A 15,393-nucleotide genomic window follows, 5' to 3' on the forward strand; every position below is an offset into this window, starting at 1 on the left:
CTTTAATTCCTTTCAACACACGCATGTTGTTCTTAGTGTCAGTAAAAACGAGGAGAATCATTAGACTGACCTCCAGTCAACATCCGTGTGAGATAAGGCATCTGTACACTGTTAAATCATTTCCCACATATGATAATAAATAATAATAATTCATAGGATTTATATGACTCTTTTTTTGCATACTCAAAGACTTTTTCATGAGATGGATTTAATATTCATACAAGTATGTTAATCATAACAATAGCACAGTTTATTTTAAATGGTTACTAAGTTTGCGTGTTTCCCCCTCCACTTCACCCCTGCTCTCAGTCTTGATATGAGGGGCTTGTCGTCAACAGGCTGAACCGGTTTCCAAGGGCCCTGACCTCTGTCACACCCTCATGAAAAAAACCTGCTCTTTCACCATATAATGACACCAGTTCCTTCCACCAGTCGCTATCAAACAGCATAGCAACTGGTGGTCTTTTCACTGAAGCCACATGTCAACAGGAAAAGCACATGTGTAAATAATGAAAAATGAAGGATCGCTGAATTCCATTTAGCTGTTTCAGTTTCAGGGTCCTGGTATCGTGCATGACAGATCACTGTTACGCTGTCATGGTTTACTGGGACACTTGAAAGAAACGGAAACACACTTAATGTTATTAGTTGCGACTGTACTTTTCCTACTTTGACCTACTTTGAGAACCTATCAAGCCTACTTATAGTCCATGTTTGTTCTGCTGACAAAACCACTGCATCTCTCTAACCCTGTCCCACCCAAGAACATGGGCGTCCAAGTCTCTCTCTCTCTCTCTCTCTCTCTCTCCTCGTTGGTGCCTCATTCCAGATGTTTGGATCCAGCCTCTCCTAGCGTCTCTCTATCTCCCTGTCTGTTTGTTTCCTTTCTCCTATCAGTGTGAATGGTGTGCTTGAGTTGTTTAGCCTCGTGTGTGTGTGTGAGGTGCATCCACATCTCCGTGGTGGAGAGGGGAGGTAGTATGGCGTCACCCGAAGTTGCATCTTCGATGGTCTATTCTGGAGACACTGCATGTATGGCATGTCCTGGGAGGGGTGGGGTTGGGGGGCGTGAGCTCCACCTACTGTTCCTACCTCCTTCAGCTGTTTTGATGTGTTTTGTCTTGTTTATATGCTCATTCTGCAGTTGCAGCAGTGCAGTCAGTAAGGAGAGTGCAAGTTCAAGCTTGCCTCTGCACAGCTGATCTTGCAGACTCACTGCAGAGACATTAAGGGACAAAAAGGAAGATTTCTATTCATTGTAAAATAGTTGTTTTTACTGAGACTTTTAGGTGGAATGGAAGTAGAAAATAGACATGATTTTGGTTGCAGTTGCTTTTGAATCTAGATGCTTCAAAATCCTTATTTGTTTGCCTGCAACACCAACTTCAACGACACACTTATTTATATGTATTTTATGTAGCGTTTAACGTATTTATAGTAACTCTAGAAAGAAAAATAAATATGGAATAGTATTTTTACCTGGATGCCCTTCGTCACTGTCCTCCTAATCAAGAGTAACACTGCCTTTATATATATTTCATACATTTAGAGTAGAGCAATGCCAGCCATCTTTTGACATTAAAGAGAAAACATTTCTGTCTCTGGTCCAAAGTAGAGGGGAGGTCTGACTTGCAGGCTGCATGAGTGACACTTTCCTCACACAGCACAACACCAAATCTCCCAGGTGAGGCCTGTAGTGGAGCTGCAGCCCCAGCTCTGCGTGTGTTTTGGGCAGTGCAGCCTGAGTCAGGTGAGGGATGGTTGTCAGGTGAGCGCCACACTGGGCCAAACCTCGGCCTCGCTGTGTGGTGCTGTGTAATGCAGCTGGCCAAAAGACAGACTGTGAGCCCTGGCTGTCAACATCTGCTCCAGAGACTGTACCATCTGCCCGAGGCCCGGGGGGAACATCTCTCCCGTCTCAGACCAGCTGCAGAGCCCCAGACGTGGACCTGAGCAGTCCTGCAGAGGCAGAGAACACGGCCAAGACACAGTCAGAGCCGCTTTGTGCTGGAACATTTGTCTCAGACACTTGGCCGTGTTGTATCTGTTGGGTGCGATCACAGTGAGGATTAGATGACAAAACTGCTTCTCCTCATAACCAATCGATCACAATATAATGTCAGAGTAAAGGTACAGCCTACTGATGTTCCTATGGCATTTTAAATTCAATCAAAAGTCAGCCATATCAAATCCAAATTGATGCGGCAAATAGAAAAAGTGTGAGGTAAAGAAATCGTGGAGAAAAAAAAAGAATGATGGAAATGACGAATAGAAAGACTGGGAGGGAACTTTGTGGGAAACACTATCCATGACGTGCAGTAGAAGGATGGAAAAAGATGAAAACTTCTTTTTTTAGAAACCCCTGTCAACATCTAAGTGGGACAGACAGTGGGTCTAGACACGATCACTATTTCCCAATCGGTTTCTTTAGTAACATGTTTTAGTTATTTCTTGAGCCATGGCTCTTGAGTTCATTTTGTATGACTTCAAGACCAGATCTGTAAGACTTCACAATAAAAGTCTGAGAGTCTACACATCCTTTTGTTAAGACCTTTTATTTCATCAATTTGAAAGAAACAAGTAAAAACAGTGTACAAAGTTTATATTATTTGTTTACTAAAGCTGGTGTCCTCAGTCTCAGGAATATGGGAGGGCAGGTACAAAAAAAAGTTGAAATAAAAAATAAAAAGTATAAAATGAATTTCCCTATTTTCAGAAGGTGACAGCAAACGGGTGAGCGTGCATAGGAATAAGTAACAATCAAAAACTGAACAGGTTTGCAAACAACTGAAGTGAAAACAATATCATAAAAACCATTACATTCAATAATGTATGATGAACTTTTGAAAAATGATTATCTGTCATCTTTAAAAAAAAAATACTGAAGCACTTTTGGAAACGTCTTAGTACACTTTGAAATAGGAGATTCAGTTCCCAAAAGTCTCAGTTTAGCCTCTGCCACATGTAAAAGGGGAGTGATCATTCTAACAAGCAATTCTTGTTTTATTTGTATCCATAATATTTGAATTTACATTATAAAAAGAAGCTAATTTAGTCTTTACCAACCATTAAGTACAAATAAGAATCCAAATACAATCATTTTTGGGCAGCAAAGTGCATATCATTGGCACAGTAAAACTCATTTTAGTCAATGCTGGCCTCATATAAATAACTTGTGAAGGGACAAAAGGGTCCTTAAGTAGCAAATCAAAGATGACACTTTCTGTTTCCCATGTAGCCCAGTTTGTTTGCAAAGTACTCCTAAAGATGTGTATTATGTTAAAGTGACCTCATTGAGGCTGCAGTGAATGCACTGGGTGGAAAACACCCAATACTGTACTGTACATGGAGGAAAAACCCAGAGGAGAGAAGAGATTCTGATGGGTCAGGAGTGTCCGACCCTGATCAGAGGAAAACCGAGTGTCTGCAGCACAGCGTTGAGATAGGAAGGCATCAGGAACTATAAGCACTTACTTCAGGGGGGCTGGAGGAGCTATTTATTATCCTGAACAAGAATCTGTGGGCCTCTCAGTGACAAACAGTCAAGAGGAATCCATTGTAGGCCAGCTTCTACCTTAATGATTAATCACTCTGCTTTTTTTTTGTTTTGTTTTGTTGCATGTCTGCCATTCCTCACATATTGCACAATTGATTCATCAGACTCATTGTGGTGCAGCATGATAATACAACAAACAGATTTGTGTCTCTCCAGAAGATGGTATTCAGCCATGTGTTACAACACGTAAGTATGCAATATGATTGACTTTATTTGATACGTTACATTCACTTTTGAAGCCAAAAATCGAAGTCTGAATGGTTTTTGAATTGTTCAGAAGTCTTAGAGAGGAAAACATGGATTTTTTTTTTACCCACTCAACAAACAACACTCTCTTTGCTCACATGATCTTTTTGGTCCACAGTATGCATATTTCTATTTGAAATGGTTGATTCATATTCAGTTGTATATTATCAATACAACATTCACACCAGTGACCTAATTTGTGCAGAACATACCTACATTTCCCCATTCATTATGGTGTATGGATGCCTGCTCAGTATACAACATAACAAGTAGGAGATGCAGAGTAGTGTTAACGCTCTCCGTGTGGTCAGTCTTCAAAGGCCTCACAGAACAACCACAGTTATCTTTGTTTTGTCTTGAATTTCCTCCTTTCTGGAAAACACTACTTGCAGACTGTAAATGTAACATCCACCAACGGCATCTACAGACAATGCTGGGAGGACGGGGCTGTGGCCCCGGCCTTTTGAGAGTGCAGTCGGGTGGGGGTGAGGGGAGATGGCGGGACCAGAGGAATGAATGAGAGTCCTTTAGGCCGTCCCACTGGCAGAGTAGGAGAACTGCGGGAAGTGGGGTCTCCGCTCGCTGTCGAATGACTCCATACTGTCATCTGAGGAGAGAAGGCAAAAAAACGGCTTATTTCTTGTAGAACTTTGCGGTGGCTAATAATACAATACTGTGAAATAATATATCAATATAACAATATACACCACATATATGCTGGGATTCCCTCCTTTAATATCTCCGGGTGTATTTATTAGAAAATTGGGAGCAATGTTGCAAATCAATGACCAGGACTGTTTTATGGCAAAATATGATTTTAGTTTGACTTTTGCATCGATATGAAGCAGTTTCTTGATTTGTTTGATATTTTATTTACTGTACAGACAAAACAGGCATTATTACCTGCTTATGTAATAATCGATTTTAATATGATATATATCATTACTGGGATAACAGATATACAATAACAATACTGTAGTGTATTATTCTTGTTATTTTCTTATACTGTATCATCTCTGCTTTTACAAACCGGCAGAGGTTCAAGTGCATTCGATGACTTTGTGAGGTATGACACTGTTTTCATGGCACTGGCTCTCCAGGAGAGGGTAGGCTCCTCTCAAGGGAGTGTTGAGCAGAATGGTTTTACATTTATGAACTCCCCAAAACTAACACACCTCACACCAAGAATGTAATTCCAAGGTCTGAACAGAGGAAAATACTCAAGGTAATCTTTCTGACCGTGGACGGTTTACATTTTAATATAAAATCGAAAATGAAAAGAAACGGCGACAGTCATTTTAGGGTTTTCACATGGAATCTAATTCAGTGGCCCTGAATTAGTAACCACTTTTCCAAGGATTAGTAATTCACTAACCCTTGGGGAATAAAAGTCTGCTTTCATCTCGAACGACTCGAAAGTGTAATTCCTCATTCCTAATAAAGTCTCGCAGGAGGTGGAGGGAAATTTATCATACAAGTTAGGTGGTAAATCATCTTCTCTCGCACACTCCACAGCTCACATCTGCCTTACTGTTACACTAAAACTCCCCAATAGGGAACAATCTGATGATTTGTGTTATACCACATGAGTCCATTTGTATTAAGTGTACTGTATGTGTGGGAGGGCGGGTGTGGATGGTTTGGTGGTACCTTGTCCGGGTGGCGTAATAGTGATGGTCTGTGCTGTGAACTCCTCGTCAAAATATCGAGTGTCCGTCTCCGAGGTAACTTGGGGCTTAAACGGCGGGACCAGCTGTTGGAGAGGAGACGAGATACAAATATATCAGCACATCAGTGGCGTCAGTTGGTGTTCGTAACAGTCCACCTGATGGCCATCTACATCTTTTCTAGACGGTGGCACTTCAAGTGATGCAACGTTATTGATCCGTGGGGGAAGTGACTGTCTGAGCTCGGAGTCCTTTCAGCGAGACAATCACAAGAATATGAAGTGGAAACAAAGCATCATGAACATGTTAGAAACGGACCTTCTTCTCGTACACATCTTGCCATTCAATTCCTGCAAAGAACTTGTGCTGCATGATTTCCTTGGCATCGTCAGGCCCTCCACCTAACCTGGAGGTTCAAAAGCACAAATCAGCATGTGTTATGGCAGAAATTATAGTCGCTGATCATTTTATTGCTACTTGTAATTAATTTTTTCCACTTTTCCAGTTATTTTATTATGATTCACTCATGTACTAGAGGATACAGCAGAGGCTCCTCACCTCTGCATTGGTTCTTTCTTAAGAAGGCCAGAGAGCAGCGAGCGTGCCTCCGGGCCGAGTGTCCGAGGAAAGCGGATGTCTTCCATGAGGATGAGCTCAAACAGCTTCTCATGGTCCTGGTTGTAGAAAGGCAGTCTGCCGCACATCATCTCGTACATCACCACCCCCAGACCCCACCAGTCCACAGCTCGGCCGTAGTCGTTGTCTTCTAGCACCTTGAGGATGAGGAGTGATGTAAAAGTTTATTAAATGCAGCTGTTGGGATGCTCATGAGCCCCTACTTGGGGAGGGTACGGTTGGTATTATATATTTTTTTTTATACGGCTATACTACGGCCTAATAATGAAGTAAAAAATATGGCTTTGATCTACATTTTTTCTACATTAAATATTTGTAAAACAGTTCAGTTGGTACGGCTTTGTGGTGAAAGTTTAGGGTTTAACCAAAACTGGCTGAACATAGAGACCCTGAAGCAACCGTCCCCCATTACTCCACCCTCACCAAAATCACCTGCTCTCCCCCCGGTCCAGTCTTTTGTGGCAGCCCCAGCCAGCACTGACTCACATCTCACATTAAGAGCAAGGATAGAGTTTCCCCTGGAGCCCTGCATATTTAATCACCACAGGGACTTCCACACATGTATACACAAACACACACATACCAACCAACAAGCAGCAGTGGTGTGGGTCGCTTAAATAAGCAAATGTGTGGCAACAAACACAGACCGGTCCTACAAACAAACTGCTCAATGAACACAACCAGAGCCCGACCAGAGAGGGGGGATATTTAAACGTATTATATCCATAAGATTACTTTAAGAGTTTTTAAAGAGACAAACTCCTACAGCGTTGTGCTCACTGAACAGCGCAACCTGTTGCATGACTAATGTGCTGCTGAGTGGAGTTGTTCCGAGGTCTCTGGGGACATGTACTGGATTCTACCTCGCCAGGCGGATGTTGAAGGTGAAATCAAGACAAGGAGAACAGTCTGTTCTCTTAAAGCTCCAGCAGCGTGATGCTACGCAATTCAGACCTAAGAATAGAAACTTCAGTAAAAAAGACGTGGGCGGATTAATAGAATTAGATATGGACACAACAGTGCACAGGCCGGGAGAGAGGGTCCTGGAAAACAGATGGACGGACGTGTCCGTAAAAGGAACAAAACTACTGTGCGTGTGCGGGCGCACACAGCCGCGCATGTGTCAGTGGGCACTCCGCCTGGCGCTGCGGTGAGTGGCGAGCATCGAGGAGGAGGATTGGGATGGCAGGGGAGTAACGTGAAGCCGGTGTGAGGCTAGGATTACCGGGCCGTCTCTATTTCCAGCGCCGCTGTCGTGTGATTCACACCGTGCGACAGCTGGGCCCGCAGCTGCCCCATATATGTAGAAGAGCGCCACAGCTGTGAAGCTGCCAGGAGCGCAGGGGCCAAGCTCATCCCTCATATACCTAACCAGGACTGCTTGCCTGCCTGCCGGCTCGGGCCCCAGCCCCAATCTAATACTGTTACACTGCCCCAAAGGAGCACCGACAGGGGGAGGAGAGAGCGGATAAAAGCACAAACACTTGCTGCTGTTCTGGAGCTCTACTCTATATTCTGCATTTTTTTTTTGCTCACAAAGTTCTGCACTGACAGTAATTAATCTTCTAAGCTTGCAATTCCAGATCAGTTTCAGTGGCTAGATTAAACCTCTCCACATTTCTCTTTGTAGATATTTCATAAAAGCCAATTCCCTCAGCCAATAATCTTTTTCCTCTTGTTACTACTTAATAAAAGTGACAAAGTGAATTTGTCCTATTCTTTACTCCAGAGACAAACTGGTCAAGCAGATTGGGTCTCTCCCCCCCACCCGCCCACCCTGCTCTGGGTGGAATATTCCCAGACGTTACAGCATTCCTGTGCAGCACACACAACAAGGTCATTGTTTACTGCAGAACAACCTGTAACACTGCCTGGCCCGCACTCCATTGAGACACTCGCCAGCGACCCTGTTGCCATGGTAACGCCCCCTGATGTCTCCCTGCTCTCCGCTGCCGAGGCTGGAGCTGTCATAGACTGTGCCACCCTGTGGAGGAGCGAAGAGGCCTAGACATACTTTAGGATGGACAGGTGGGGGACTATATAAAGAGTTTTACAGCGAGTATAGAAAATAAACCTTTACTTTTATGTTGGTCCAGGTGTGAGGGAGTAAATATTCACACGGTAGCCCAGCCGTTTGCCTTAATGGCCTGATGCTGATGGTTGGAGGCAGGCTAGGTCTGGCTGATGAAAACAACAGGTATGCCCATGAGGCAGCCTGAAGCATTGTGGGATAGCTCTGGTTCTGCGAGGCGAGGCACCCAGGCCAGCAGTTGGGCCGTGACTTCTCCGGTACCACACAACAGCTGTAGCCAATGTGGTCTTTTTTTTTCCAGGGGCGGAAGCTCACGTTTCCTGAGGCGCAACCAGCCAATCACCCCTCCTCCCCCCCCCAACTAGAAAATTCCAAATGGAGGCTAAAAACAACGATACGGCAACTGTGTCAACACGGACACCCTTCTCCCGGAAAACATTTTTACAGCAACAGGCAAGGGGCACAAACACTCATGCACACCAGCAACACTCACAATGCAATATCGGGTTACACAGCCCACTCAGACACTCATCATACCTGCACGCAATAGGGAGGAACCACTCCCCTCCCCATACAGCAAATATGAGAGCAGGCCGCCCTGCCCTGGCACATGGCACACTCATTAACTCAGACTTCAGCTGGAGATTAGAAAAGCATTTTGGGACAGCTGCACTTTATTCCACACACTTCTCTTCCAATGATGTCCAACAACATGTCTTGTTGTGTTTGGAATCAACTCAAAATCATCTCACGTTGTTTTTGTTTATTCAGTAACAATAAAGCTAGGAAAGGAAAGAAACATATTGAATGCACGTGTTTCCTTGAAGAGCACAAAGGGTCACTGGATGTGATGATCTCAACCAATTCCACTCTGTTGTCTACGCGAGACAGTGGTGTTCTTCACAATCATCGAGGAACCGCGTTCATCCCACCATAGGGCTTCAGATACTTTGAAGTGTCTATCAGGCAGCTCAGCAAGTGACCTCAAAAGGTTACTTCAAGTCTGTTTTTCCTTTAATTTGTCATCCGTCTGCCTGTGCCCAGTTAAAAAGGACTTTCTTGCTAAATGGAGTGAAATCAACATTCCAGGAAGACTGAACTACTGTAGTTGTTACCTCGGGGGCCAAGTACTCGGGCGTCCCACAGAAAGTTTTCATGGTGGCGCCATCTTTGATCCCCTCCTTACAAAGGCCAAAATCTGTGATCTTTATGTGTCCGTCTTTGTCCAGCATAAGGTTTTCCAGCTGTGGGAGAAACAGATAAGACAGATGAAATAAGCATCACTGTAAAATGACTGTTCAGGAAAGTTAACAAGCAAATCCTTCTGGGAGGAGATGGGAATATTAAAAGTATTGAGTGAATTTCTCAATTAGTGCCATTCCTAATCTACCTTTATTCAAAGATAACATCATCAATTAAGCACCAGTAACTAGGATGACATTTAAATGAATCCATGTGTACACTGTGGTGTTTGTATCTGCTGCTTATGGTGATAGAAAGAGGTGAGATGCAAAAAGGTGAGATGGACCCTCTATCTTGAATTCACCTCTACATCAAAGTTATTTTTATTCTTAATTGTATGGGTTTTTCAGTTGAGCGGAGACATGTAATGCTGAAAGCATGTCATAAATGCCTTTTCTATAGTAGAATAAACAAATTAAATATTTACTTCTCTTTTTAAACATGCCAACTTTTTCACCGCAGCCAGGAACATTTGTGCAAAAGCTGAAAATTCCTTTAAACACAGGTGAAAACATACCTTGTGATTGCACAGGTAAACTGATTCAAACCCCGTAAGGATGTGCCGTGTAATGACTTGAGGCTGCATGGCCTTTTAATATCAGTGTGTCCTCCGTCCCTCTCTCTCTCTCTCCCTCAGTTAAAGTCACCTGGCAGCTGTAGCTCACACGTGGCCAGCAGCGCCTGGCCAGAGTCAGCACATCCTCCAATCCTGCAACCCTGGCATTTTCAGGAGAACCCTAGCAGGCTGGGAGCCTGCCTCATAAACCCAAGGGAGAGGCAGGGAAGGAGGGAGGGAGGGAAGGAAGGAGGGAGGGAGAGAGAGAGTGCTGTGCTGTGCTGACCTGGCTGCTATAGTCTTATCAGCTGGAATAGTAGGGTTACATATGCCCACTACCGTCTACCCTGATAACCACCAACAGCCCTCCTAAACCCAAACATGTCCTAACAAGTCTACAGCATCCATCTCTCATCTCATTTTCATAGTTTTGTATAGCTTTTGAACGCGACTAGCTAAAAACTTGCAGCGTCTTTATTTCAGGATGATGGACATTTTCTCTTTGTTAATTAATAGTGCCGTACTGCCAAGATTTAAAAATGACAATCACGGAGAACAGTGTGCATGCTATAACGGGAGGCGGTGGCGCTGTGTGTTCAAAGAGGACTGGTGGTTATTTCTGTCTAGCTGCAGTAAGCGTATGGACCGAGCCTCCCTCCAGCTGCAGTGAGGTCTGGAGACTGATCTGGGGGAGGCAGATCAATAAGCTCTGGCCACTGCCACTGCTCTCGATGGAAGCAAACCCTATTTATATCCTGCCAAGGGAGAAATGAAGGGAAGGGGGGGAAAAGGAGAAAGAGGCTGATGGCGAGGATGGGAGAAAGTGAGGACGTATCTCCACACCTACCTTTAGATCTCGATAGACCACGTTTCTTTCAGCATGCAGGTAGTCCAGCGCTGACACTATTTCTGCACCGTAGAACCGGGCCCGCTCTTCTGAGAATACACGGTCCCTTGACAGATGGAAGAAAAGCTGAGGGGAAACAGGAGAGATTGACAGTTAGAAGGTAGAGGACAGGTGAAGAGAAGGTTGGCTAATTCAGGGGAAACTGTTATTCTGATTCACCTGCAGGTGCAGATTTATTGATGGTTAAAATAGTTTACCTCACCACCGTTTGCATACTCCATGACAAAGCACAAGCGGTCATGTGTCTGGAAGGAGTATTTCAGTCCCTGCAGACAGAACGAGAATGCTCAAAGCAGAACTTGTGATGTATCCAGCTGGTATTTAAACAGCTGATTTTTGAAAGGAACATTACATCACACGTTACAAGTTACATTTTATGCCCAAAATTTTGTTTGAAAACAAAAACAAAAAACAAAAAAACAGCATAGTGTATCCAGTAAGTCTTTTTGAGTACTGTTATGTAGCAAACTGCACTGAGCACTATGTGTTGCCACCATCCACCACTTAGACCTAACATTTTGGAGGAACTAGTTAAGTTATAGTTAACTGATAAAAAAGAATGTCCAGTGCTGCTATAAAAGGCTCGGGTCGACTGCAGTGGTTGTAAGAACAGCTCTTCAAAACATTCCTGGAAAAACTTCCCCTTTTTATGAATGGACGCTGCTGGGTTGGATTGAAAAGGCTCCCGAGGATCTCTGTGAGTAAAAAATAAGGTTTGGTTTAGGTATATGGAGGGGCTCCTTACTGTCAAGAACGGATGCTTTGAATTCTGGAGGACTCTGTTCTCTGTGAGTGTGTGCGCCACTTCATCCTGAAAAAAAAAAGCCACAAAGAGTGTTTGTGCAACTCTCACAATGCCTAACTATTTCGGTATCAGTCAATGCTCCACTGCCCTCCCCGCAGTGTCTTTTCCCCACTTCACTTGCTCAATGGCATCCACTCACTTTCGCTACGATCACCTCCTTCTTTAGGATCTTCATGGCGTAGTAGCGTCCTGTGGCCTTCTCCTTTACCAGGATAACTTTGCCAAAAGTGCCTTTTCCCAGGAGTTTGAGGTATTCAAAGTCGTGCATAGTCTGGAGAGCCGGAGGAGAGAAAGTGGCATCTGGTTACAAACAGAAGCATTAACGAACTCATGCTCTAACTAGCCTGGGCATACAATCACACTGACAACAACACAGAAGCATTTAAGGCACTATTTCACCCACTATGCAATTTCCACTCCTCTAATGGTTTGGCCTATATGTGGTTGTGTCTCAGTTAACCTCTGACCATGGCGTAAAGGAGAATGTTGAAAATGGTTGTGTGGGGGACATCCAATCCGGTGGCCTTGGACCTTTATGTCATGACACATGTGGGGGTCGGTGGACATTCTATCTGGTGTTAAGCCACCCACGGCTGATGTTGGGAAAGTAGCTGGGAAGAGGCGAAGGAAGGTAGGCTTAAGTGTTGCAAGTTCAAATAAGGCAGAGCTGGGTGGAGGAGCGGAGTAATGGTCAACTTGGAAGACTAGACTCAGGGTGGGATTGAATAAAGGACTTAAACGTGGGGACAGCATGAAGTAAAGATACACAGCGGTTAAGCAGTCATACCACTTTCTGTCTGGGTTTGGTCAGGTAGACCTCCATGTCCATAGGGTCCGGAGAGGAGTCCATCATCTCCTCCTCTTGTTTCTGCAGGCCTTCAGCCACTGCTTGGATGGCTTTAGTCCATTCTTCCCTGAGGGAGGCACAGGCAGCAGAAAGATTACATCAGCCCATTTACCACCATGCAAGCCCAGCAACCCAATCATGTAATTGTCTTCTTATCAACAGGAAGGCAATTTCAAGTGTGAGTTCTGCCAGTGGATCTTGTGCGAGTGCATAGCAGGGTTCAATGTGTTTGTTTATGTGTGCTTCTACATATTAAAACACTGCTATTAAACTGCTTTCTAACAACAGGGACAAATTATCTGTATGTAAATAATTTGTGTTTTACTGCTCAGTGAGCTAAGAGGTGTGTGCTTCTTGCTTGCCTCTCCTCGGGGGTCTCCACGTGGAAGGTGCGCTCGATGACAGTGGTCCACTGCAGGCAGCGGATGATAAATGTGTTGGGCTTGGGCCGTTCTGTCTTCATCAGCTGGCACTCTGACCACAGCCGGGGAGAGAGGGAGGGGAGGGGGATGGCGAGAAGGGCCGGTGTGGAGCGGAACAGAGGTGAGAGACAGACCCACAGTTATAGCCATTTATCTTTATCGCCACCCGGAAAAAAAAACAGACACTGTTGGCCAATTTGGAAAAGAACAGGTGCACTTTGGTCGAAGAAAATAACTTTGATCCATAATTTGTCAGCCCCTTTAAAACTTATAATATGCTGCTATATGATTTGATAATTATTTAGAATCTGTGTAGTATTAGATAAAACCCAGAACTCCCTGGAATGAATTAATAAATACATTTTTAATACTATTCTGCAAATAAACACTTGTTTTTTCAAAATATACTATGTTCTTGATTATATATTGTACACATTTATGATTATAATTACTTTCATTAAGAATTAATCTGCCAGTTATTTTTAATTGAAATGTCATAACATAGTGAGAAACGCCCTGTATGGGGACACCAACACTCAAAAACCTAAATATTAAATGTAGAGTGAACAGCAAATGAGAAGCTCAAATTAGAAAATATTTGGCATGTTGGCACAGACACATTTTACTATACTATGTATTTAGGATTTATTAAAAAGCAAACCAAAACATAAAAAGTTGTTTTGCTTGATTCTCACACTAGTGTAGCGAATAATTGTATCATAAGCAGTTTGCAAAACAATTACTCACAACAGTCTAATAAGTGAATATAAAAAGCAAAGATTTCCTTCGAATTAACATCTGTTCCCAAATTCAACATGTCAGCGAATATGTCAGCCATTGACACAAAATGGCCTCTATTTGATAGATGGAGGACAGGGGAGCGGACCACCACTGAGATCCAGCATGGCTACATCAGGCTGAATATGCGATCCAGCTGCAGCAGCCCCGTCAGCAGCGACGCACCATGTGTCCTCTGTGGTAGGGTCGCAGTGGTGACAAAAACCAAAGCCATCGCTGATGGAGACGGAGCCTCAGAGAGGCAACCAGATAAATACTTGAAATCAGGCGGCTAATAGCCGCGATAACTCAAGAGTGTCAGAGAGGAAACATTTTGTTAAACAAACAGTATGCTGTCTAATTGCTGTGTTCAGTCATCTGCACAGCTGATCACAGCAACTTTCTCTGATGTGAAGATCGAGTGGGCTTGGATGCTCTGGGCATTTTATTTTGTTGTTGTTATTTTCTGCTACGTTATAAAAAATGAGAGTTTGCGGGGAGATACACACAGAGAAGAGGAATGGCATCCCACGTATTAATGTGAGGAGCCAGACATCTTGCATGCATGTTCAGCGGCAAAGCTTACTTTTGAAAGAAACTTGCAGGGAAGCTTTGAGATGATACTACAGCCAATTGCCAATGTCTCTATTCATAATCATTTACAGAGATATAACAGGGTTATGGGTTATCATTTTGGAGAGGAGTCACTTTCATACTTTTACCACACCGTCACTTGGGCACGCTTTTCTTAACCATTTTTTTCCTGTTAATAATCACTTTTCAGAGTGGATAGAAAATCCAGATACATAACATCAAAACCAGTATGTGAACATATTTGTTGCAAGTAAAAACAAGAAAGCAGCAAACAACAGAAGGGTTAAACAAGCTGCTAAGAAACAGGAGGATAAATACAATGGTTTCTATGAAGCAGATACTCACGTGCAACAGAGAAGTTATTTAAGGGGGTTTCCAGCTGGTCAACATCTTGCGGCCTCTCTTTGTAGCCAATGAATGTCCCATCACTCTTCAGGAGAAAATACCTTGGCCTCCAGGTCTTGATGTATTCTCCTAATATGAGAAAGAGATTGAAAAAGACTGCTTACAATTTAGGCCAAAGTACAAGAGATTTTCAGAGGGTTTTCTGCTCACATACCAACCTTAAATGAGAAACTTCACATGCTTTCACATTCCCAAAATGCTGAACCAGCGCACAGCAATTTTGTTTACATTGTGGTTTCATAATTAATGACAAAACAGTGTTGTCCTTTCTCTTTCTTCATTCTCTTTTCATTCCCAGAGGTGCAACCCATTTCCTGCAATCTAATTACTATGCGGTTCACTAGCGCTCCCTAAAATGACCACCCTGTCACCGTCTCTCTTTTAGTGTAGGTCAGCTGCAGGACAAATGGTTGTTTGAGTAGGAGTCGGGACCCTTTCCCCTGCCCCGTCTGTCCCCTTTCCAGCACTCACCTGTAACGTAGACTATCAGGGAATATTCAACAGCGTAAAAATGTTTCTAACCTCCTACCGTTTCATGAACTGGTAAGTGAAAACCACTCAAAATGTACAATTAATAGCCTTAATAGTGCTCCGCCGATTTAGCACTGCACTCCTACGAACACTGTTGGACTCAAGGTGGACAGTATAAAATTAGAAGTATGAAAATCAATGGCCTTTTTTATTCCACTTGTCCTTGTCAA

General features: G+C 43.6%; 1 protein-coding gene across 2 annotated transcripts in view; it reads right to left on the reverse strand.

The window, feature by feature from the left end:
* Window positions 1-2,536: 2,536 nt before the first annotated feature.
* Window positions 2,537-15,393, reverse strand: part of akt1 (v-akt murine thymoma viral oncogene homolog 1) — a 33,287-nt gene continuing 20,430 nt past the window's right edge. For both annotated transcript variants that reach the window (XM_084013614.1, XM_084013615.1), the window contains exons 3-14: window positions 14,633-14,761; window positions 12,857-12,968; window positions 12,435-12,561; window positions 11,787-11,918; window positions 11,588-11,653; window positions 11,040-11,108; window positions 10,783-10,908; window positions 9,253-9,381; window positions 6,028-6,242; window positions 5,788-5,875; window positions 5,453-5,555; window positions 2,537-4,409 (exon numbers count right to left, since the gene is read on the reverse strand). In XM_084013614.1, coding sequence (XP_083869740.1) covers window positions 4,330-4,409; window positions 5,453-5,555; window positions 5,788-5,875; window positions 6,028-6,242; window positions 9,253-9,381; window positions 10,783-10,908; window positions 11,040-11,108; window positions 11,588-11,653; window positions 11,787-11,918; window positions 12,435-12,561; window positions 12,857-12,968; window positions 14,633-14,761 — 1,376 coding nt within the window. In that variant the 3' untranslated portion in view covers window positions 2,537-4,329. The remainder of the gene's footprint in view (window positions 4,410-5,452; window positions 5,556-5,787; window positions 5,876-6,027; window positions 6,243-9,252; window positions 9,382-10,782; window positions 10,909-11,039; window positions 11,109-11,587; window positions 11,654-11,786; window positions 11,919-12,434; window positions 12,562-12,856; window positions 12,969-14,632; window positions 14,762-15,393) is intronic.

The sequence above is a fragment of the Eutrigla gurnardus genome (genome assembly GCF_963514095.1).
Source record: "Eutrigla gurnardus genome assembly, chromosome: 7".
NCBI lineage: Eukaryota > Metazoa > Chordata > Actinopteri > Perciformes > Triglidae > Eutrigla > Eutrigla gurnardus.